We start from the raw sequence: 23,705 nt of genomic DNA, 5'->3' as shown, positions 1-23,705 counted from the left end.
AAGCGGACGGCTCAGATCAGAAAGACGGATTACTTGTTCGTGCTCTATGATGCACAGAAGAAGGGTTGTCCTGCTTTGAAGCAGTCCATTGCTTGTTGGCTTAGGCTTACTATCCAACAGGCCTATGTATCGGCAGCTTTACCTGTTCCTAAGTCTCTAAAAGCCCACTCTACAAGATCTGTGCGCTTTTCCTGGGCAGCTGCCCGAGGAGTCTCGGCCTTGCAACTATGCCGAGCTGCTACCTGGTCGGGGGAGAATACCTTTGTGAAGTTCTACAAGTTTGATACCCTGCCCAACGAGGCAGTCTCCGCACATTCCCGCCCATCCTGGAAGCTGAGGGACGTCCCCATCATACTAAGTCTCCCTAATATCCCTTATGGATGCTAGAGAAAATAGGATTTTAATTACCTACCGGTAAATCCTTTTCTCGTAGTCCATAAGGGATATTGGGCGCCCGCCTCAGTGCGTTGACTTTTCTGCAGGTTCTCTGTTATGTGGTTACCTGTTCAGCTGTTGCTGTTATTGTTACCAGCCGATGCTGGTTGTTATGTGTTCGTGGTGTGCTGGTGTTAAATCTCACCACTCTTTGTTGTCATGTTCCTTCTCTCATATATGTAATTTCTCCTTTGGGCACTATTTTACCTATAACTGCCTGTGGGAGGGGGCATAGAGAGGAGGAGCCAGCACACCCAGTGAAGAAATTTAAAGTGCACAGACTCCTTTGGACCCCGTCTATACCCCATCGTACCATGTCTCCCCAATATCCCTTATGGACTAAGAGAAAAGGATTTACCAGTAGGTAATTAAAATCCTATTTCTCTGACGTCCTAAGTGGATGCTGGGACTCCTCAGGCAGGGAGGCAGTGTTAGAGGCAATTCACAAGCTGTATTCCCAGCAGGTGATAGTCAAAGTGCCCCTACTTCAACAAGGACGGGGTTACTATTCCACAATGTTTGTGGTAACGAAACCGGACGGTTCGGTGAGACCCATTTTAAATTTGAAATCCTTGAACACATATATAAAAAACTTCCAAGTTCAAGATGGAATCGCTCAGGTTATTGCAAGCCTGGACTAGGGGGATTACATGGTATCACTGGACATCAAGGATGCTTTCCTGCATGTCCCCATTTACCATCCTCACCAGGAGTACCTCAGATTTGTGGTACAGGATTGTCATTACCAATTCCAGATGTTGCCGTTTGGTCTATCCACGGCTCCGAGGGTATTTACCAAGGTAATGGCCGAAATGATGATACTCCTTCGAAAGAAGGGAGTTTTAATTATCCCGTACTTGGACGATCTCCTGATAAAGGCGAAGTCCAGGGAGCAGTTGTTGGTCGGGGTAGCACTATCTCGGGAGGTGCTACAACAGCACGGCTGGATTCTAAATATTCCAAAGTCACAGCTGGTCCCTACGACACGTCTACTGTTCCTGGGGATGGTTCTGGTCACAGAACAGAAAAAAGTGTTTCTCCCGCAGGAGAAGGCCAAGGAGCTGTCATCTCTAGTCAGAGGCCTCCTAAAACCAAAACAGGTGTCGGTGCATCACTGCACGCGGATCCTGGGAAAGATGGTAGCTTCCTACGAAGCAATTCCATTCGGCAGGTTCCATGCAAGAACCTTTCAGTGGGACCTGTTGGACAAGTGGTCCGGATCGCATCTTCAGATGCATCGGCTGATAACCCTGTCTCCGAGGACCAGGGTGTCTCTGCTGTGGTGGCTGCAAAGTGCTCATCTTCAAGAGGGCCGCAGATTCGGCATACAGGACTGGGTCCTGGTGACCACGGATGCCAGCCTTCGGGGCTGGGGGGCAGTCACACAGGGAAGAAACTTCCAAGGACTATGGTCAAGTCAGGAGACTTCCCTACACATAAATATTCTGGAATTGAGGGCCATTTACAATGCCCTAAGTCAGGCAAAACCCCTGCTTCAAAACCAGCCGGTACTGATCCAGTCAGACAACATCACGGCAGTCGCCCATGTAAACCGACAGGGCGGCACAAGAAGCAGGACGGCGATGGCAGAAGCCACAAGGATTCTCCGATGGGCGGAAAATCACGTGTTAGCACTGTCAGCAGTGTTCATTCCGGGAGTGGACAACTGGGAAGCAGACTTCCTCAGCAGACACGACCTCCACCCGGGAGAGTGGGGACTTCATCCGGAAGTTTTTCAACTGATTGTAAACCGTTGGGAAAAGCCACAGGTGGACATGATGGCGTCCCGCCTAAACAAAAAGCTAGAAAGATATTGCGCCAGGTCGAGAGACCCTCAGGCGATAGCTGTGGACGCTCTAGTGACACCGTGGGTGTACCGGTCGGTTTATGTGTTCCCTCCTCTTCCTCTCATACCAAAGGTACTGAGGATAATAAGGAGAAGAGGAGTAAGAACTATACTCATTGTTCCGGATTGGCCAAGAAGAGCTTGGTACCCGGAACTTCAAGAAATGATCTCAGAGGACCCATGGCCTCTGCCGCTCAGACAGGACCTGCTGCAGCAGGGGCCCTGTCTGTTCCAAGACTTACCGCGGCTGCGTTTGACGGCATGGCGGTTGAACACCGGATCCTGAAGGAAAAGGGCATTCCGGAGGAAGTCATTCCTACGCTAATTAAAGCTAGGAAAGAAGTTACCGCAAACCATTATCACCGCATTTGGCGAAAATATGTTGTGTGGTGTGAGGCCAGGAAGGCCCCAATGGAGGAATTTCAGCTGAGCCGTTTTCTGCACTTCCTACAGTCAGGGGTGACTATGGGCCTAAAATTGGGTTCCATTAAGGTCCAGATTTCGGCTCTATCGATTTTCTTCCAGAGAGAACTGGCTTCACTACCTGAAGTTCAGACTTTTGTTAAGGGAGTGCTGCATATTCAGCCCCCTTTTGTGCCTCCAGTGGCACCTTGGGATCTCAACGTGGTGTTGGATTTCCTAAAGTCACATTGGTTTGAGCCACTAAAAACCGTGGAATTGAAATATCTCACGTGGAAAGTGGTCATGTTGTTGGCCTTGGCTTCGGCCAGGCGTGTATCAGAATTGGCGGCTTTGTCATGTAAAAGCCCTTATCTGATTTTCCATATGGATAGGGCAGAATTGAGGACTCGTCCCCAGTTTCTCCCCAAGGTGGTATCAGCTTTTCATCTGAACCAACCTATCGTGGTGCCTGCGGCTACTAAAGACTTGGAGGCTTCCAAGTTGTTGGACGTAGTCAGGGCCCTAAAAATCTATGTTTCCAGGACAGCTGGAGTCAGAAAGACTGACTCGCTATTTATCCTGTATGCGCCCAACAAGTTGGGTGCACCTGCTTCAAAGCAGATTATTGCTCGCTGGATCTGTAGTACGATTCAGCTTGCACATTCTGCTGCTTGACTGCCGCATCCTAAATCAGTGAAAGCCCATTCCACAAGGAAGGTGGGCTCTTCTTGGGCGGCTGCCCGAGGGGTCTCGGCTTTACAACTTTGCCGAGCAGCTACTTGGTCGGGGTCAAACACATTTGCTAAATTCTACAAGTTTGACACCCTGGCTGAGGAGGACCTAGAGTTTGCCCATTCGGTGCTGCAGAGTCATCCGCACTCTCCTGCCCGTTTGGGAGCTTTGGTATAATCCCCATGGTCCTTACGGAGTCCCAGCATCCACTTAGGACGTCAGAGAAAATAAGAATTTACTCACCGGTAATTCTATTTCTCGTAGTCCGTAGTGGATGCTGGGCTGCAATACTTGTATATAGTTATTGTTTACCTAAAGGGTTATTGTTGAGCCATCTGTTGAGAGGCTCAGTTGTTGTCATACTGTTAACTGGGTATTGTATCACGAGTTATACGGTGTGATTGGTGTGGCTGGTATGAGTCTTACCCGGGATTCAAAATCCTTCCTTATTGTGTCAGCTCCTCCGGGCACAGTATACTAACTGAAGTCTCATAGTGGGAGGAGCCAGTGCACACCAGTTAGACCTAAAGCTTTATAGTTGTGCCCAGTCTCCTGCGGAGCCGCTATTCCCCATGGTCCTTACGGAGTTCCCAGCATCCACTACGGACTACGAGAAATAGAATTACCGGTGAGTAAATTCTTATTTTTTACACTGCAATTTAGTTTTCAGTTTGAACACACCACACCCAAATCTAACTCTCTCTGCACATGTTATATCTGCTGCAATCAACTCTGAATTAGGCCCTATATGCCAATTTGACTATGCGATTTCCCTTGAACACCCTAAAGCCCAGAACCACCAGTTTTGACTATACTTGCGATTTTGACTATATACAATTTTGACTATGCTAAAAACTAGATTGTACACAATATAGTCAAAATTGCCTTGCCTGCACAGTCTGTTTTTTGTTGCGATACCGACCCCGCGGGACCGAGCATCGGTATCGCAAGCTGTATACACTAGGTGCGATATATGCTAACTTTTCTTACGATTTTGACTATATAGAAGTATAGTCAATTGAAGTCTGATCCATTCCGACATTCATTAGTCGGAATGGATCCGACCTGGGCTATTCAACGCATTCTCAATTCGACTTTAAAAAAAAGTCGAATCGAGATGCGGGAGGGGAGACGGGAGAGCCGCGGGCAGCTGGGGGAAAGCAGCGCTACAGCAGTGGCTATATAGCCGCTGCTGTAGCGCTGCTCTGCCGCGGCACCCCCCCCCTCCCCCCCGTCTCCCCCGCCCCCGTCTCTGCTTTTCCCCGTCTCCGCATCACAGTCTCCGCTCACGACAGCGTCCACCCTGCTCCAGCAAGCGAGGTCTGGCTTGCTGGAGCCAGGTGGACGCTGCTGTGAGCGGCGGTTGTGACACATCCTCCAGCGCTGCTCTCCCCGTCTGCCTGTGGCTCTCCCTGTCTCTGCTCCCGCATCTCACTTCGACTTTTTTCAAATTTCGACACAAGCACGCGGATCGGCAGCTATTCCACTGATCCACGTGCTTTTCGACAAGTTGAATTCCTCGACTTGTCGAATAATTTGGGGTTAGACTGAATAGGTTGGAACCCCTTCCGACCTAAAAAAGTCGAAAACTACCGTCTTTTCGACAGGCGGCAGCTTTCAACTTCAATTGAATATACCCCATAGTCAAAATTGTAAGCACACATAGCACCGTGTGTATGCACCTTTAGGTATGGAGAGCAGTAATTCCCGTGTGGATGGCAGACACATAGGGGTATATGCAATTGCGGTCGAATTCCCGAAATTGTCGAATTTCGGGTCATTTTCGACCAAAAAAAAAAATCGCCTATGCGATTCAGTGCTTTCCGACCAAAAAACGGACTTTCAAAATTCGACTTTTTGAAATTCGACTTTTTGAAATTCGACTTTTTGCAAATTCGACTTTTCTGCAATGATACAAGTGCTGCAATTCGACCAAAGCATATTCAATTCAAGTTTGGAAATTCGACAGCAGTGCTTTTAGACAGCAAATTCGTCATTTTCAATCCGCCACACTTTGGAGGGTGAAAACAAATAAAAAAATTTTAAACATGTTTTTTTTTGTGTTTTTTTGGGGGGGAATAGCAGATCTATTTATATTAGAAGGGATTAGGTACTTTTTTTTTTTTTTTTTGGAGGCACAAATATTATTTATATATTTTTTAAAATATTATTTTTTTTTATTTTTATTTTTTTATGCTGGAACGGTGAAATCATAAAAAAAAATGGCGTGGGGTCCCCCCTCCAAAGCATAACCAGCCTCGGGCTCTTCGAGCTGGTCCTGGTTCTAAAAATGCGGGGGAAAAATTGACAGGGGATCCCCCGTATTTTTAAAACCAGCACCGGGCTCTGCGCCTGGTGCTGGTGCCAAAAATACGGGGGACAAAAAGAGTAGGGGTCCCCCGTATTTTTAACACCAGCATCGGGCTCCACTAGCTGGACAGATAATGCCACAGCCGGGGGTCACTTTTATGCCGTGCCCTGCGGCCGTGGCATTAAATATCCAACTAGTCACCCCTGGCCGGGGTACCCTGGGGGAGTGGGGACCCCTTCAATCAAGGGGTCCCCCCCCCCCAGCCACCCAAGGGCCAGGGGTGAAGCCCGAGGCTGTCCCCCCCCATCCAATGGGCTGCGGATGGGGGGGCTGATAGCCTTTTGTGATAATAAAAAGATATTGTTTTTTCCAGTAGTACTACAAGTCCCAGCAAGCCTCCCCCGCAAGCTGGTACTTGGAGAACCACAAGTACCAGCATGCGGGAGAAAAACGGGCCCGCTGGTACCTGTAGTACTACTGGGAAAAAAATACCCAAATAAAAACAGGACACACACACCGTCGACAGTAAAACTTTATTTCATACGTCGACACACACATACTTACCTATGTTCACACGCCGACATCGGTCCTCTTCTCCATGTAGAATCCACGGATACCTGAAAAGAAAAGATCAATATACTCACCTCAGCCATGGTCCAGAGATAAATCCACGTACTTGGCAAAAAAACAAACCGAACACCCGCTCCATGCCGGACTGAAAGGGGTCCCATGACATGGGACACCTTTCCACGAATGAGACCTGTCAGTGACAGCTGTCACAGAAAGGTCTCTAAGCCAATCAGGAAGCGCAACTTCGTTGCGCTCACCTGATTGGCTGTTCGCTGTCTGTACTGTGACAGCACATCGCAAAGCCGCTCCATTACTTTCAATGGTGGGAACTTAGCGGCTAGCGGTAAGGTCACCCGCCGGTCAGCGGCTGACCGGCGGGTGACCCCACCGCTACCCGCAAAGTTCCCACCATTGAAAGTAATGGAGCGGCTTTGCGATGTGCTGTCACAGTACAGACAGCGCACAGCCAATCAGGTGAGCGCCACGGAAGTAGCGCTTCCTGATTGGCTGAAGGGACGTCAGTGACAGGAGTCACGTGATGTCCCGGCATTCGGGAGAAAGGGGTCTGATGTGAAAACATTGGACCCCTTTCTAGTCCGGTATGGAGCGGGTTTTTGCGTGTTTTTTTTTTTTAAACAAGTACGTGGATTTTACTCTCTGGACGTGGATTTATCTCTGGACGCTGGAAGGTGAGTATAATTTTTTCACAGGTACCCTCGGATCGTCGGAGACCGTGGCAGTCGGCGTGTCAACATAGGTAAGTATGTGTGTGTCGGTAGTGTGTAATAAAGTTTTACTATCAAGGTGTGTGTGTCCTGTTTTTATTTGGGTATTTTTTTCCCAGTAGTACTACAGGTACCAGCGGACCCGTTTTTCTCCCGCATGCTGGTACTTGTGGTTCTCCAAGTACCAGCTTGCGGGGGAGGCTTGCTGGGACTTGTAGTACTACTGGAAAAAACAATATCTTTTTATTATCACAAAAGGCTATCAGCCCCCCCATCCGCAGCCCATTGGATGGGGGGGGACAGCCTCGGGCTTCACCCCTGGCCCTTGGGTGGCTGGGGGGGGGGACCCCTTGATTGAAGGGGTCCCCACTCCCCCAGGGTACACCGGCCAGGGGTGACTAGTTGGATATTTAATGCCACGGCCGCAGGGCACGGCATAAAAGTGACCCCCGGCTGTGGCATTATCTGTCCAGCTAGTGGAGCCCGATGCTGGTGTTAAAAATACGGGGGACCCCTACTCTTTTTGTCCCCCGTATTTTTGGCACCAGCACCAGGCGCAGAGCCCGGTGCTGGTTTTAAAAATACGGGGGATCCCTGGCCAATTTTTCCCCTGCATTTTTAGAACCAGGACCAGCTCGATGAGCCCGAGGCTGGTTATGCTTTGGAGGGGGGACCCCACGCCATTTTGTTTTCGGGTTTTTCACGTTTTTTTACCGTTTTTTAAAATCGCGGCAAAATCCGCCAAATCGGCCGATTTTCGCCCGCGACTCTGGCGAATCCGTTTTTCATTGAATATGGTGAATTCCGGAAGCCACCTTCCGGGATTCACCTGTCGAATTGAGTCGAATTAAAAAACGGCGAAAATTGCCGCGAATTCGACCGCAATTGCATATACCTGATAATGTCCATGGTTGCAGGACCTTCTGTGGTGAGAATGGGGCTGAGCAGAGAAGGCAGCGGTGTCTGTATGTGACAGTGACAGAAGGATCTGCACCGTTGTGTCTGAGGTAAAGATGTAGAGCTTTATGTAAAGTGGCTTATTGGGAAGGTACAGTGCACCAAAATATGGTGTGTGTTTGTATGTATGTGACAATAACAGCACAGTAACCTCCATGCTAGACTGGGATAGTCCTCAAATACACAATAGCTCGCAACATTTCTCTGACATAAAAAGGGATGGTGGAGATGTTTTAAGAATTCTAATGAGTGGAGAAGTTGCTATGGGCAACTTGTCCACTTTTCTACTCTTTAGGACGCTTGATACATCTTCTGCTATTTTCTCAGAAGCTTTCCCTATTTTCCCGGTATCAGCAAGTGAGCAGGGAGTATTGAATCTTGCAGCCCAGCCAATCTATCCTATAGTAATTTAACTGATTAATTAAAGCTTTGGGGACTTATGTGTATGAGGGAAAAGGGGCACTGCAAAGTTTATGGGTGGCTAGAAAATTGCATTGTCATTGTGTACACTTGCCAGGGATGGATTTGCATGGTTTGGTGTCTAGTTGGGTTTGTGCCAGTGTGTGTGTGAGGAATGGTGGTTTTAAGGGTTGTGCCAGATTGGAAATTGCTGGTGCCTGTTTTTATGCTGGTAACAATGATGAGTTATACACGTGTGTGAGCAGCTGTGCTCACGTATGTCCATGTGTATGTTTATATTTAGTAGTGAAGATGTTGTGTACCTGTGTGTATAAGATAGAACTTGTGCTCCTGTGGTACCCTCTGCCCATATGAAATTATTTAACTTCTAAGTTGCGTTATGAAAAAAGATTATTTTGTGAGAAAAGAGGGCATTAGGCATAGGATTTTATGTGTCGCACACAAAGGCCTTATTTGTGTTGGGATTATTGAGGCCTCTTAGTATAACGTAAGATCTGACTAGAGGAGAGTTCTTAGGACTGTAAGATTAGTACACTTGTTGGATTTCTCCATTGCTGTCGGGTTGCCTATAACAGAATGGAAGGACTCAGCCCAGAGCGTTCCGATATGGATTTCTTGTCACTGGCCTTGTCCAGTACAGAGACCCGCGGACGATCAGACAGCCAGAGCAGTACTGGCTCATGCAGCAAGTATGCCCTGCGTCACAGAGTGGCTCAGCTGATGACCTGTGTGGAAGATGCAAGCTCTGACGAGGACACACATGAGGAACTGTCTCGCTACATTGACCAAGCTTTTCTGATCTGCGGGTTCAAGATGGCTCCTAAAGTCCAGGATTTCAGGTTACTGTGCACAGGATACTTGGTGTTTATTGTGTATGCCAGTGTGTGTACCCAACCGAAACTGCAAAATGTTTAGATACATTTTTAGTATTTTTTTTTGTCTGTTGGATTATTGATTTTGTTTATTATTCATTCTGTATATTGGATTATTGAATTCTCTTTATTTACTATAATGTTTCTAAGTTTTATGTCTATCGTTGTGTTTGTCACTCTTTTGTGTCTGCTTTTGTGTCTCGCTGTCTAATTCTCTTTTTCTCAGTCTCTCCGGCACTGTATGTTTATCGGTCTATCCGTAGTCATTATTTTGCTTCCCTCGTATGCACTTATTTTATTACATATATGCTGTGTCTGATTTTATTCATCTAGCACTGTATGGATTGCTGGCTATGATTCTAATCATTACTTTTTAATTGTAGATTGCAAGTTGTTACATGGAATGTGGGAACTGCGCCCCCGCCTAGAGATCTCAGCTCCTTATTGCTGCTTGACTCATCAGGATCAGATATTGATATGTACATTATTGGGTAAGGGTCACTCGTCAGGTGCTTCTTAGAGCTGGAGTACATACATCCAAAAATAAACCCAAGCGTATGTGTACATAACTTACCTGATGTCACCTTATCCCACAAAGCTGCAAAATCTTAACCCTTTATGACCCCTTGTCCATTTAAATGGACATTATTAAAATATTTTATCGCATAGACTGTAATGTGATGATGGATACCATTCACATTCCAATGTCCATTTAAATGTACGAAAATACTGTGAGAATTTTCCGGCAGATGCTATAGTATCAAATATTGAATTAGAACAAATCACAATGTTTGGGTAGCAGTTGATTTACCGACGGACACAATACCGATGGTCATAATCCGGACAGCCATTGACCGACAGTCAAAATACAGAGACGTCAAAATACCGACATTCATAATGCCGACATGTTCAAAATGCTGACATAGTCAGAATACTGACATTTGAAATGCCGACATGTCAAAATGTCGGTATTCTGACTCATTTCAGATGTTCAATATTGTTAACATGTCGACATTCTGAGGTGCCTGGGGACTTGTTGACCCATGTCGACATTGTGGTGCCAACATCTTCTCATGCCCTTATCCACATATAATTAAGTTTGGAACTTTTAACGCAGTATAACTGCATGAATGTTTTTCTCTGTATCTGTAAGGCCACCATGAGGGTGGGAAGCTTCCATTTATTTGCAGTTAAATAAAATCTATTGTTCATCTAGTTTTATCGGAGGCTTATATTCCAGGTATAAACCCCATGGGATATAGAGGTACTAGGGTTTTTATTAGCCAAGATTTGGACCAACAAATGATCAATTATGGCATGCAATTTAGAAAAATAAATGCAGCCTACAGTGTACTGGTAGGCACTCAATTTCATTATAGCTTTAGCTTTTCAGTGCTGCATTACTTACTGAAAGGCAGGTCTGACAGAATATATAACCGTGTCCTTTGCCTGCCTGTCCCTTTTTATAGCACTGATATTTTGGGCACATGCAGATTGAGACCTCTGCTGCCTTCGACACTGTGGGTCATCGTCTCCTCCTCCGCACCCTCTAGGCCATTGGCCTCTCTAGTACTGTCCTTGCCTGTTTCACCTCTTACCTTGCAAACCGCTTCTTCCTGGTGTTTGCCTCCGGCTCACCCCCTTCCATCCTCCTCATCGGTGTCCCTCAGGGTCCTGTCCTTGGCCCCTTTTTCTTCTGCCTTTTACTCCTCTTCCCTGGGTGTGCTCATAAGCTCCATCAGCCTTCAATACCACCTCTATGCCGATGATACACAACTATGCCTCTCCACTCACTGGTCATCTCACGGTTCGACTGTTGAAACATTCGCCTCACTGGCCTCCCACACTCCCATCTCGCTCCCCTCTGATCAGTTCTCAACTCCGCAGCTAGACTTATCTTACTCTCCCGCACTCCACATCTGCCAATTCCCTTCAACAAAATCTTCACTATCTCCCATTCGGCCAATGACTATCTCCTTTCCTCTACCCTAGTCACTGCATTCCATGCGCGAATCCAAGATTTTGCCCGTGCTGCCCCCTTCACTGACACAAGCTCCCTCACTCTATTAGACTCTCCCCGACCATGCAAAGCTTCAAGTGGGCACTGAAAGCCCACCTGTTCCTTCCACAGCCCTCTTCTCTCGCTCTTTACAGTTACTGCTATCTCCTACTCCGTTACTGTAATGTTAAGCTCTTTTTATCCTGTATTGTTCTAATGTGTGCCTTTTAGACAGTATATGCCGCTGCGAACCAGTTGTGGCTCCTTATAAATAAAATGTAATAATAATAACTAAAGTCATTTAAAAACTGCCAAACTGTTCACAGATCGGATAAGCCATAATTTCTAAAGCTTGCTATATCTGTAAATTAAATGTCTCTGTATTTACACCCAAACTTTATTATGAGTATGATTTTTTTTTTTACCTAATTAAAGAAGTCACTACCCACACCTATCCCTGGAATTACATTAAGGCAGCGTAAAAACCCCACCTCCACAGAGGAAGTCGTCAAAACACATAATATTGATAGCTAAATGCAGCAATGAGACGGCGTCTATACCAGGGCAGTGCAGCCTCAGACATGGCTATAGAGTTCATACACAGAAATTTGATTTTCTAAACCCATAGCCAATACTATTCCATTTCAACTATCTTTGTTTACCAATTGTAAACCAACAAACATTACTTAAAAGTCTGGAAAATGGAACAACAACCTTCCCTAATAAGTCCAATATAAAGTAGCATCTATTACCATAAATAACATAGGTGTAAGAGTTGCTGTAATAAGACAGAAGAGCTGATTGTAACATTTGATAAGAATCTGGTTGCAGGATAGGAAACAGTTGGGGTAAATGGAGTGCATTCTGTGGAGGGAAATGTTAATAGTGGCGTACAGGGATCTGTACTTGGACCAGTGCTATTTTATTTCTTTGTTGGTGTCCTAGCAAACAGTATTGAAGGGAAAGTATGCCTTTTTGCAGATGATACAAAGGTATGCAACAGGGTAGACACACCGGGAGGGGCAGAACAAATGATTGGTGATCTATGTAGACTTTAGGAATAGTCAAGAACGTGGCAACTACAGTTTAATGTTAAAAAATGCAAAATCATGCACTTGGGTCTCAAAAACCCAAATGCTAAATATAGCATCAAAGGTACTATAATGAAAACTACTGAGGAGGAAAGGGATTTAGGAGTCACTATTTCAAGTGACTTAGGGGGTATTTCAGACCTGATCGTAATGTGTGAAAAAACGTACATCTACGATCATATTCTTAGACATGCAAGGGGGATGCCCAGCAGAGGGCAAGTCCGGCCCGCATGCCGGGTCCTGCCCCCTCCCGCAGACATGCAAAAGCATTGCACGGCAACAATGCTTTTGCATGTTTCGAGTAGCCTTCTGCCTAGGCAGACAGCTACCCGCCATGTTTTGGGTCGTGACGGCTGCGTGACATCACACCCTCCCCATCAACGGACCGGACACGCCTCTGTTGTCCGAACCACGCCCCTTAAACGGTGCATTGACGCCACAAAACGCTGCATCGACACCCTGTCACCCCCCCACCTTTCCACATCTTGAACTGCATTCTGAAGAGAACGCAGTTTAGGACCTTGCACATGCACGTACCGGTGTATGCACAGATGTGCAAAAAATGCACATCAGCGACGGGGTCTGAATTAGGCCTTTGGCAGGGAAGTGAGGCAACAAAGCAATGAGAAAGGCAAGTCAGATGCTTGGTTGCGTGGGGAGAGGAATCAGCAGGAAAAAATAAGTAATAATGCCACTGTATTACTGTGTCCAGTTCTGGAGACCATATCTCCAGAAGGATATAAGTACATTAGTGAATGTACAAAGAAGGGCAAATAAAATGGTGCATGGCCTACATCAAAAAACTTACCCAGAAAGACTAAATGATCTTAACATGTATTGTTTACAGAGAACAGAAAACGAGGCATGATAGAAACTTTCAAATATACCAAGGGTTTTAATAATGTACAAGAGAGAAACATTCTTCAAAGGAGAGAAGTATTAGAACTCAAGAACACTCACTGAACCTGGAGGCAGGTAGGCTCATGGGAAATTTAAGGAAAAATGACCAGAGAAAGGGTAGTGGATAAATGGAATAGCCTTCCGTCTGAGTTGGTAGAGGCTAAGACAGTAAAGCAATGTAAACATGTTTGGGGTAGCCATATGAATATCCTTACAAAGAACTAAGGATAAAAAAGGGACAGTCTAGATGGTCCAAGTGTTTCTTATCTTCCATCAAATTCTATGTGTATAATATTTAAATAAAGTTGTTTTTTGTTTTCTAGGTTGCAGGAAGTGAATTCTAAGATAATAAACTTTCTCTCTGATTTGGCCTTTGATGACCCATGGAGCTTGTTTCTTATGGACATTTTGGCTCCTCATGGCTATATCAAGGTAGCTATGCTTTTTTTTTCGTTGTGATGGTGCAAACAAAAGCTCTTTTGTGGTATAAAAACATGCTTCACCTATTTGGCTGGGCTTGCAGAATCCTTACACTATATAGCATAAAAATGGAGGCTATGTACATCCCTTCACAAAGTAAATAAAAATCTAAAGCAGAGAGCTATATAATTATTTCTGCAGCGGGGTACACTGGTATTCCACAGGGAATAACATCGGGGTGTAGAGTAGGATCTTGATCCGAGGCACCAACAAGCTAAAAGCTTTGACTGTTCCCAGGATGCATAGCGCCGCCTCCTCTATATCCCCGCCTCCAGGCACTGGAGCTCAGTTTGTAAGTTGGTGCCCTGCAGGCAGGATCACCAACAGTGTTCTGCTCCAAGCAGCCCTGAAAAGTGCTTTCTTTCTGAAGATTGAAGACTTCAAGGGCCGCAGCATAGCACTGACAAGTGCTGTATGTCAGTCCGACATTAAATGCTGCGGCTCCATCACCTCCCCTGGCGGCGCTGTATACTCCCGTGTCCCTGGTTGCCGGGTACTTACAGCGGAGGACTCCAGTTCCTGGTGCATAGCACACACATCCACCGCTGCTCTACAGGATCGTGTGGCCGCATCAGGGAGGAGGTAAGAGGGTCCCCCAGACGGGACCCGCCACAAACCGCAATCTGGCGTGGCCTGTGTGAGGCGGGCCGTGCGCGCTGGCGTGGGCACTGTGTTGGTACAGGCACCCCACTAGACCACCAGAGCAAGGACACAGGTCGGGTTTTAACCTGTTGAGGAAGTCCAGTTAGGGGATATGGCTCCGGCCTGTAGCCCCTTTCCCAGCCCCAGACACCATTTTATATAAATGTTCCCGCCCTGGAGCTGCATATATCTTCTCCCTCATTCCCTGTGGCAGTGTGTGGTGCCATCACACATGCTGCAGCTGCTCTGGGACTGCATGGGCAAAACCTCCTCTGCAAAGCTGCCTCTGTAGTCAGCGCTGTGCATTTGCAGGACACTTAAGTATTCTACATGTCTTTTGGCAGTGTTAGTTAAGAACTAGTGCATTGTGACAGGGTAATCTGGTACAAGTTCCCTGTGATATACATCCAGTCTTTACTGTGCATTGTTATATCTAGTGACATGTACAGCTTTATTCAGTATTACTTAGTATTGCTAGTCCAGTTTTATTGTTTGTCATAACTTCTGCATTGTATACGTGACTGTGTGTGTGCATATACTGTAGCTGCTGTGTGATATCTACTCCGTGTATGTATCTCATAAGTGCTAACCCTGTATTCTCTACCCTGAGGGGGGCTAAGTGCATTAGGGCTTTTGGTTAATATAGGTGTTTTTCACAGGATATACTTGTATAGTATTTTTCTCTGTGCTTTTCAGTCACCATTGCCACTTGAATCCTCTGTTTGTGCATTATACTGTACAGGGGGTTCTTGTTTGGACAATTTTCTGCGTTACCTTTGGATTAGCCTTCCTATCAGGTTGGCTACAAGGGGTGATGGTTCCGTGGCTGATCCCGCCAGTCGCAGTGGTGACATCATGGACCCCTTAGAGCAGTGGTTCTCAACCTCGGTCCTCAAGTACCCCCAACAGTTCATGTTTTCCAGGTCTCCTCACAGAATTTCAAGTGAAATAATTAGCTCCATCTGTGGGTCTTTTAAAATGTGTCAGTGAGTAATGAATACACCTGTTCAACTGCTAGGTGACCTGGAAAACATGAACTGTTGGGGGTACTTGAGTACCGAGGTTGAGAACCACTGCCTTAGAGGATAACATTGCAGCTGAGGGCTCAAGGTTCTTTACCTCCCAGTCAGATTGTAGCAACGGGGGCACATTCAGACCCACCTTGGGCTACTTTTTCTATATTGCTGAATATGCTTGTAACTAGACTCACACCCCCTATGGGACCACCTGTGCCTTTACAGCCACAATTTGTCCCTGTGGTTAATCCGCCATGGGTAGATACTCTGTCCACTCAGTTACAGCAATTGCATCAGACAATGGCTAAACAGAAACCTGGCCCTCGTCCGCCTAAGGCCAAGGGCCCCTCTAAGTGGGCCCTTACTTCCTCGCAATCCACTCCTGTTCCGGATACCTTTTCTGATGAAGTGTGTGTATACTGACCCCTCAGACACTGATGCAGATGCTTCTGATGTTTCACAGGTGGTTGCTCCTGACCTCTTGGAGGCTATCAGGCTGATTCTCCAAATCGATGATGACACAGAACCTCAAGAGGCCTCTAAGAAACCTGATAGGTTCAAACGTCAGAAGGTCGCTAAGCTTGTTTTACCTCATTCTGACCATTTGGTTGACATACTGTACGTCAGGAATCCTGGGAGTGTCCAGGGAAAAAGTTTACACCTCATAAGAAGATGCTAGCTCGCTATCCTCTTGCCACAGAGCTAAGTAAAAATTGGGAAACACTGCCTCCAGTGGACTCGCAAGTCGCACAGCTGGTGGCTTCTTCTGCTCTGCCTGTCACTACCGTCACTTCTCTGAAAGAACCGATGGATGAGCGTGTGGAGGGTTGCTTGAAGTCTATTTATGCTCTCACTGGAGCATAGACCTACTATTGCGGCCTCTCGGGCTGCTAAAGCCATCACAGCTTGGGTTCAGGAGGTGGAAGCGGAACTGCCGTCTAACTTTCCTGATAATGCTAAACAATGTCTCTCGTATATTGTTACGGCTTCTCAATACATTCAGGAGGCGGCTTCTGATGCAGGTATTCTGGCGGCCAAAGCAGCTACTACGTCCATTTTGGCTCGCCAGATCCTGTGGTTACTGTCCTGGTCTGTGGATCTGGACTCTAAGAAAACTCTGGAGGTTCTCCCTTTTAAGGGGAATATTCTTTTTGGGGAAGACCTCAACAAAATTGTTGCTGATCTTGCCTCTGCTAAGACTGCATGTCTGCCTAGTACTGCTCCTTCAGCTTCGAAGGCTAAGAGTACTTCCTTTCGTTCCTTTCAACCTCCGGGTAAAGCAAAGGGTCAGCCGTACCTGAAATAGTCTTGCACTTCTAAGTCCAGTAAGCCCAGGCCTAAAAGAGCCTGGGCCACCCATCAGCCTGCTTCCAAATCTGACAAGCCTGCTGCATGACGGGGCGGGCCTCCCTCTGGGGGATCCCAGGGTGGGAGATCGACTTCTAGGGTTTGCTCAGGCATGGTTACGGACCACATCGGACGCCTGGGTACGGGAAGTCCTCACTCACGGATAAGCCATCTCCTTCCAGAAGCGTCCCCCTCATCAGTTTTTCTCAACAAACATCCCTTCGGATCTGGTGAAAGCAAACGCTCTACAGGTGGTGGTACGATCCCTCCTGGACACAGGAGTGGTAGTGCCGTTGCCTCTGACTCAGAGAGGCAGGGGGTACTATTCAACGCTATTCCTAGTCCCGAAACCGAATGGGTCCTCACAGGTCATTCTCAACCTCAAGTCTTTGGACAAATTTGTGCGAGTATCCAAGTTCCGTATGGAGACTCTTCGCTCTATTGTTTTGGCTTTGGAGCCCGGGGACTGTATGGTATCCCTGGACATACAGGATGCTTACCAACATATTCCTATTGCCATGTCGCACCAGCAGTACCTGCGGTTGCTATTGGCAACCTACATTATCAATTCCGGGCTTTGCCTTTTGGACTGACAACAGCTCCGCAAATCTTCACCAAAGTCATGGCGGTGATGACGGCTCTGCTCCGCCGTCAGGGTATCAGGATCCTGCCGTATCTGGACGACTTGCTGATCCTGGCCAGTTCACCAGAAGTTCTTCTCCGTCATCTGGATCTGACGGTCCATTTTCTGCAAGCCCACGGGTGGCTCATCAACTGGAAGAAATCATCCCTGGTCCCTGCTCAGAGCATGGTGCACCTGGGGGCACTGTTGGACACTCACAACCAGCGGTTGTTCTTGTCCCAGGAGAAGGTCCTGAACCTCTTCAGGACAGAATAAGTTGCTTCCTGTCTCGCCCGTGTGTGTTGATACACTTGGCGATGCAAGTGTCGGCTTTCGACATGGTAGAGTATGCTCAGTTTCCTCCCGCCCTCTCCAGAAACTGTTTCTGGCCAAGTGGAACGGCCTGCCTCACCGGATCAAGTCGCACATGATATGCTTGTTTCCGGAGGTCTGTCTGTCGCTAACATGGTGGCTACAGGACCAGCAGTTGAGCAGGGGCCGTCCCTTCTGGATCTCCAACTGGGTCCTTCTGACGACGGATGCCAGTCTGAGGGGTTGGGGAGTGGTGTTGGAGCAACACTGTCTTCAGGGTCGGTGGACCTGGGAGGAGTCTCGCCTCCCGATAAACATTCTGGAATTACGGGCAGTGTTCAATGCGCTGACACTAGCCCTGCCTCTGGTACGGAACAGGCCTGTTCAAGTACAGTCAGACAATGCCACCACAGTGGCGTACATAAATCATCAAGGCGGCACTCGAAGCCGCATGGCAATGTTGGAAGTGTCAAATATTCTTTGCTGGGCGGAACGCCATCTGCCAGCCATATCAGCAGGGTTCATTCCGGGAGTCCTCAACTGGGATTCGGACTTCCTCAGTCGTCAGGACGTACACGCCGGAGAGTAGAGCCTTCATCCAGAAGTATTTCAACTCCTAGTGGACAAGTGGGGCCTACCAGATGTAGACCTGATGGCATCTCGACACAGTCACAAGGTTCCGGTGCAAGGACAAGGGATCCTCACGCAGCGTTCGTGGATGCACTGGCAATTCCATGGAACTTTCGGCTGCCATACGTGTTCCCTCCGGTGTCACTCCTGCCCAGAGTAATAAGGAAGCTCAAGCAAGAAGGAGGAATCCTACATCTGATCGCTCCAGCGTGGCCCAGACGGCATTGATTCTCAGACCTACAGGGTCTCTCGTTGGAGCATCCTGTTCTGCTTCTGCAATGACCAGACCTCCTTGTTCAGAGCCCCTGTGTCTACCAGATTTTGTCCCTGCTGGCTTTGACGGCGTGGCTCTTGAAGCTTCAGTCCCGAGATCCAAAGGTTTTTCTAAGGCGGTCATTCAAACTATGTTGAAGGCCCATAAGCCGGCTTCTACCCGGATTTATCATAGGGTCTGTAATTCTTACTTCACATGGTGTGCAGCTAAGAATTATGATGCTTTAAAGTTCAGCACTGCCAATCTTTTGGCTTTTCTGCAACAGGGCCTGGACTTAGGCCTTCGTCTGGCCTCCCTCTAGGTTTATATTTCTGCCTTGTCGGTTTGGTTTCAGAGAAAAATTTAGACTCTTCCTGATGTTCACACATTCACTCAGGGTGTTCTTCAGATTCAACCTCCCTATGTTCCTCCTGTGGCTCCCAGTTGCCCTACAAGAGTCTCCGTTTGAACCTCTTGAGTCTGTGGACCTCAAATGGCTTACGCTTAAGGTCTTGTTTTTACTGGCTATTGCCTCTGCTAGACGGGTTTCAGACTTGGGTGCCTTATCCTGTAGGTCTTCCTCTCTGATTTTACACAGTGACCGGGCAGTTCTTAGAACGCGCCCTGGTTATCTACCTAAGGTGGTATCTTCTTTCCACCTTAACCAAGAGATTGGGGTTCCGGCCCTTATCTCTCCTGATTTGTCCTCCAAAGAGCCGTCTTTGGATGTGGTACGGGCTCTCCGTATCTATGTGAAGAGGACTGCCTCCATTAGGAAGTCTGATTCTCTCTTTGTACTTTTTGGTTTTCACAAACATGGCTGGCCTGCGAATAAGCAGACCCTGGCCAGATGGATTAGAATGGTGATTGCACAAGCTTATGTACAGGCTGGTCTTCCAGCTCCTGCTACCATCAAAGCCCATTCTACTCAGTCTTTTGGACCTTCTTGGGTGGCCCGCCGTGGTGCGACCCTTGAGCAATTGTGCAAGGCGGCTACATGGTCCTCAATTAACACGTTTATAAGGTTCTATGCCTTCGATACTTCCGCCTCCCAGGATGCTTCCTTTGGACACTGGGTTCTTGTGCCCGCTATAGTGCGTCCCCTCCCATGAGGAACTGCTTTAGGACATCCCCCGATGTTATTCCCTGTGGAATACCAGTGTACCCCCCTGCAGAAAAGGAGATTTAAGGTAAGAACTTATCCTTGTTAAATCTCTTTCTGCGAGGTACACTGGATTCCACAGGGCGCCCGCCCTGACACACTTAGCTTCTTTGGGTTGATATGGCATTAGCCGCTGATACCTTCTCCTGGCGTGAGAATGTGATGTCTGTGGCTACTAACTGTTGTCGTCTCTTTTACCTGCTACTGCATTGGACTGGTTAACAAAGCTGAGTTCCAGTGCCTGGAGGCGGGGATATAGAGGAGGCGGTGCTATGCATCCTGGGAACAGTCAAAGCTTTTAGCCTGTTGGTGCCTCGGATCAAGATCCTACTCTACACACCGATGTTATTCCCTGTGGAATCCAGTGTACCTCGCAGAAAGAGATTTAACAAGGGTAAGTTCTTACCATAAATCTCTTTTTCGCATCCACCAGCTCATCTGTCCTGCAAATGCCACTGTAACTTTATGCAATGTTTTACAGGCCATGTACTTAGAAATAGAAGATTGTGCATGAGTTTTCACATTAAGATGGGTAACATTCTAGAACATGGGTCTTCAACCTGTGGCCCTCCAGCTGCTGTGAAACTACACATTCCATCATGTCCTACCTCAGTTTTAGCATGCCTTAATAGCAAAACTGTAGCAGGACATGCTGAGTTGTGTAGTTCCACAACAGCTGGAGGGCCACAGGTTGAAGACACATGTTCTAGAATGTCCAGATCTAATGTAAACTGATTTGTGGGCCTGGGTGTCTGGATAGGTAGTCCTTGCTGCTAAAGATATACCTTTCTGCAGCGGGGTACACTGGGATTCCACAGGGAATATATTGGGGTGTAGAGTTGGATCTTGATCCGAGGTACCAACAGACTAAAGCTTTTGACTGAGCCCAGGATGCACTGCACCGCCTCCTCTATATCCTTGCCTCCAGGCACACGAGCTCAGTTTGTAAGGTGGTGCCTGCAGTGGGGGCAGCTAAGAGGGAGGGCTGCGCTAGGCAGCCCTAATAAGAGCTTTTCTTGAAGAAAAAAAAAAGACTTCAAGGGCTGCAGCACAGGCACTAGATGCTATATGTCATACTGACATATCGTGCTGCGGCTCCATCACCTCCCCCAGCGGCGCTGTATACTCCCGCGCCGTGGCTGCCGGGTACTTAAAGCGAAGGCGCTCCGGGTCTCTCAGGCACACACACACCGCCGCTGCTCTCCTGGATCGCGTGGCCGCAAGCTAGGGAGGAGGTAAGAGGGTCCCCCAGGCAGCACCCGATGAAATCGCGATCCGGTCGCAGTCCCCGGAGACGGACTGCACCGCTGGCGTGTACACTGTGGCCGTGCAGGGACCCTACTATATCCACCAGGGCAAGAAGCACAGGTCGGATTTACTAACATCCGTTTCAAATAGGCTCCATAGTACCCGGTGGTGAAGTCCAGCAGAGGGGATAAGGCGCTGACCTCCAGCCCCATGCGCCATCTACAGCAGATGTTCCCACCCTGGAGCTGCATCTCTCTCTCTCCCTCACTCCCTGTCAGCGTTTGGGCGCCATAACACAGAGCTGCGCTGATCCTGGGACTGCTGGGCACTGTCTCCTCTGTAAAGCCGCCTGCCTCATCAGCGCTGTGTATTTACAGGACACTTAAGTATTCTACATGTCATTTAGACAGTGTTAGTTAAGAACATGTGCATACCTATATGAATATTTAGTACAAGTATTCTGTGGTATACATCCAGTGGTTACTGTGCATTGTTATATCTGTATAAATACATAACTATATGTAGTATTACTAGTCCAGTGCAGTCTTATTGTTTTATGTGATAATCTCTGCATTGCGCTTGTGACTGTGTGTGCCTACAGCTGCTGTGTGGTTTCCATTCTGTGTATCTCCACATATTGCTATCACTGTATTCTGTACCCTGGGAGGGGCTAAGTGCATCAGGGTCCCATATATGTTATAGTGTCCCACAGGATATGCTATTTTGTATTTCTCTTATGTCCTAGAGGATGCTGGGGACTCCGTAAGGACCATGGGGTATAGACGGGCTCCGCAGGAGACATGGGCACTATAAAGAACTTTAGAATGGGTGTGCACTGGCTCCTCCCTCTATGCCCCTCCTCCAGACCTCAGTTAGATCCTGTGCCCAGAAGAGATTGGGTGCACTACAGGGGAGCTCTCCTGAGTTTCTCTGATTAAAAGAATTTGTTAGGTTTTTTATTTTCAGGGAGCCCTGCTGGCAACAGGCTCCATGCATCGTGGGACTGAGGAGAGAGAAGCAGAACTACTTAAGTGATAGGCTCTGCTTCTTAGGCTACTGGACACCATTAGCTCCAGAGGGATCGGAACGCAGGTCTCACCCTCGCCGTTCGTCCCAGATCCGCACCGCCGTCCTCCTTGCAGAGACGGAAGATAGAAGCCGGGTGAGGAGGGAGTCCGCCCCAGTGGGGGCACGTCTTCGACTTTTCAGCCACGTCTGGGTTCAATCACAGGTGGATCCCTGGGCAATAGAAATTGTTTCCCAGGGTTACAAGCTGGAATTCGAAGATATGCCTCCTTGCCGGTTTTTCAAATCGGCCCTACCAGCTTCTTCCCCAGAGAGGGAGGTAGTTTTAAGTGCAATTCAAAAACTGTGTCTTCAACAAGTGGTGGTCAAAGTTCCCCAGCTTCAACAGGGGACGGGGTACTACTCAACCCTGTTTGTGGTCCCGAAACCGGACGGTTCGGTCAGACCCATTCTGAATTTAAAATCCTTAAACCTATACTTGAACAGGTTCAAATTCAAGATGGAATCGCTCAGAGCGGTCATCGCTAGCCTGGAAGGGGGGGATTATATGGTGTCTCTGGACATAAAGGATGCATACCTTCATGTCCCCAAGCTTCCGAGGTATTGTGCCAGGTCAAGGGACCCTCAGGCAGTAGCAGTGGACGCCCTGGTGACACCGTGGGTGTTTCAGTCGGTCTATGTGTTCCCTCCTCTTCCTCTCATCTCAAAAGTGTTGAGAATCATAAGACGAAAAGGAGTACAGACAATTCTCATTGTTCCAGATTGGCCTCGAAGGGCCTGGTATCCAGATCTGCAGGAAATGCTTACAGGAGATCCGTGGCCGCTTCCTCTCAGAGAGGACCTGTTGCAACAGGGACCCTGTCTGTTCCAAGACTTACCGCGGCTGCATTTGACGGCATGGCGGTTGAACGCCAGATCCTAGCAGGGAAGGGCATTCTGGACGAGGTCATCCCTACTCTGATAAAAGCTAGGAAGGAGGTGACAGCGAAACATTATCACCGTATCTGGAGAAAGTATGTCTCTTGGTGTGAAACCAAGAATGCTCCTCCGGAAGATTTCCATCTGGGCCGTTTTCTCCACTTCCTAAAGACTGGGGTGAATATGGGCCTAAGATTAGGCTCCATTAAGGTTCAGATTTCGGCCCTATCCATTTTCTTTCGAAGGAATTGGCTTCTCTCCCAGAAGTCCAGACTTTTGTAAAGGGAGTGCTGCACATCCAGCCTCCTTTTGTGCCTCCAGTGGCACCATGGGACCTTAACGTGGTGTTACAGTTCCTGAAATCTCACTGGTTTGAGCCTCTTCAAACAGTGGAATTAAAATTTCTTACTTGGAAGGCGGTCATGTTTTTGGCCTTGGCATCGGCAAGTCGAGTGTCTGAGTTGGCGGCTTTGTCTCATAAAAGCCCCTATCTGATTTTCCATGTGGATAGAGCTGAGTTGCGGACTCGTCCTCAATTTTTGCCTAAGGTGGTTTCCTCTTTTCATATGAACCAACCTATTGTGGTGCCTGTGGCTACGCAGGACTTGGAGGATTCCGAGTCCCTTATGTGGTCAGGGCGTTGAAAATTTATGTAGCCAGAACGGCTCGGGTTAGGAAAACAGAGGCACTGTTTGTCCTGTATGCAGCCAACAAGGTTGGCGCTCCTGCTTCTAAGCAGACTATTGCTCGCCGGATCTGTAACACGATTCAGCAGGCTCATTCTACGGC

General features: G+C 47.8%; 1 protein-coding gene across 4 annotated transcripts in view; it reads left to right on the top strand.

Annotated features, from left to right (window-relative positions):
- INPP5K (inositol polyphosphate-5-phosphatase K) overlaps positions 1-23,705 on the top strand; it is a 159,699-nt gene that overhangs the window by 72,267 nt on the left and 63,727 nt on the right. For 2 of the 4 annotated variants that reach the window (XM_063956083.1, XM_063956084.1), the window contains exons 3-4: positions 9,654-9,761; positions 13,584-13,692. In XM_063956083.1, coding sequence (XP_063812153.1) covers positions 9,654-9,761; positions 13,584-13,692 — 217 coding nt within the window. Of the gene's footprint in view, positions 1-9,653; positions 9,762-13,207; positions 13,336-13,583; positions 13,693-23,705 lie in introns of those variants that run through there. The other 2 variants (XM_063956086.1, XM_063956085.1) reach the window with 2 other exon arrangements.

Source organism: Pseudophryne corroboree, chromosome 2 (genome assembly GCF_028390025.1).
Source record: "Pseudophryne corroboree isolate aPseCor3 chromosome 2, aPseCor3.hap2, whole genome shotgun sequence".
In the NCBI taxonomy this organism is placed as follows: domain Eukaryota; kingdom Metazoa; phylum Chordata; class Amphibia; order Anura; family Myobatrachidae; genus Pseudophryne; species Pseudophryne corroboree.
This window is presented reverse-complemented; position numbering and strand designations above follow the sequence as displayed.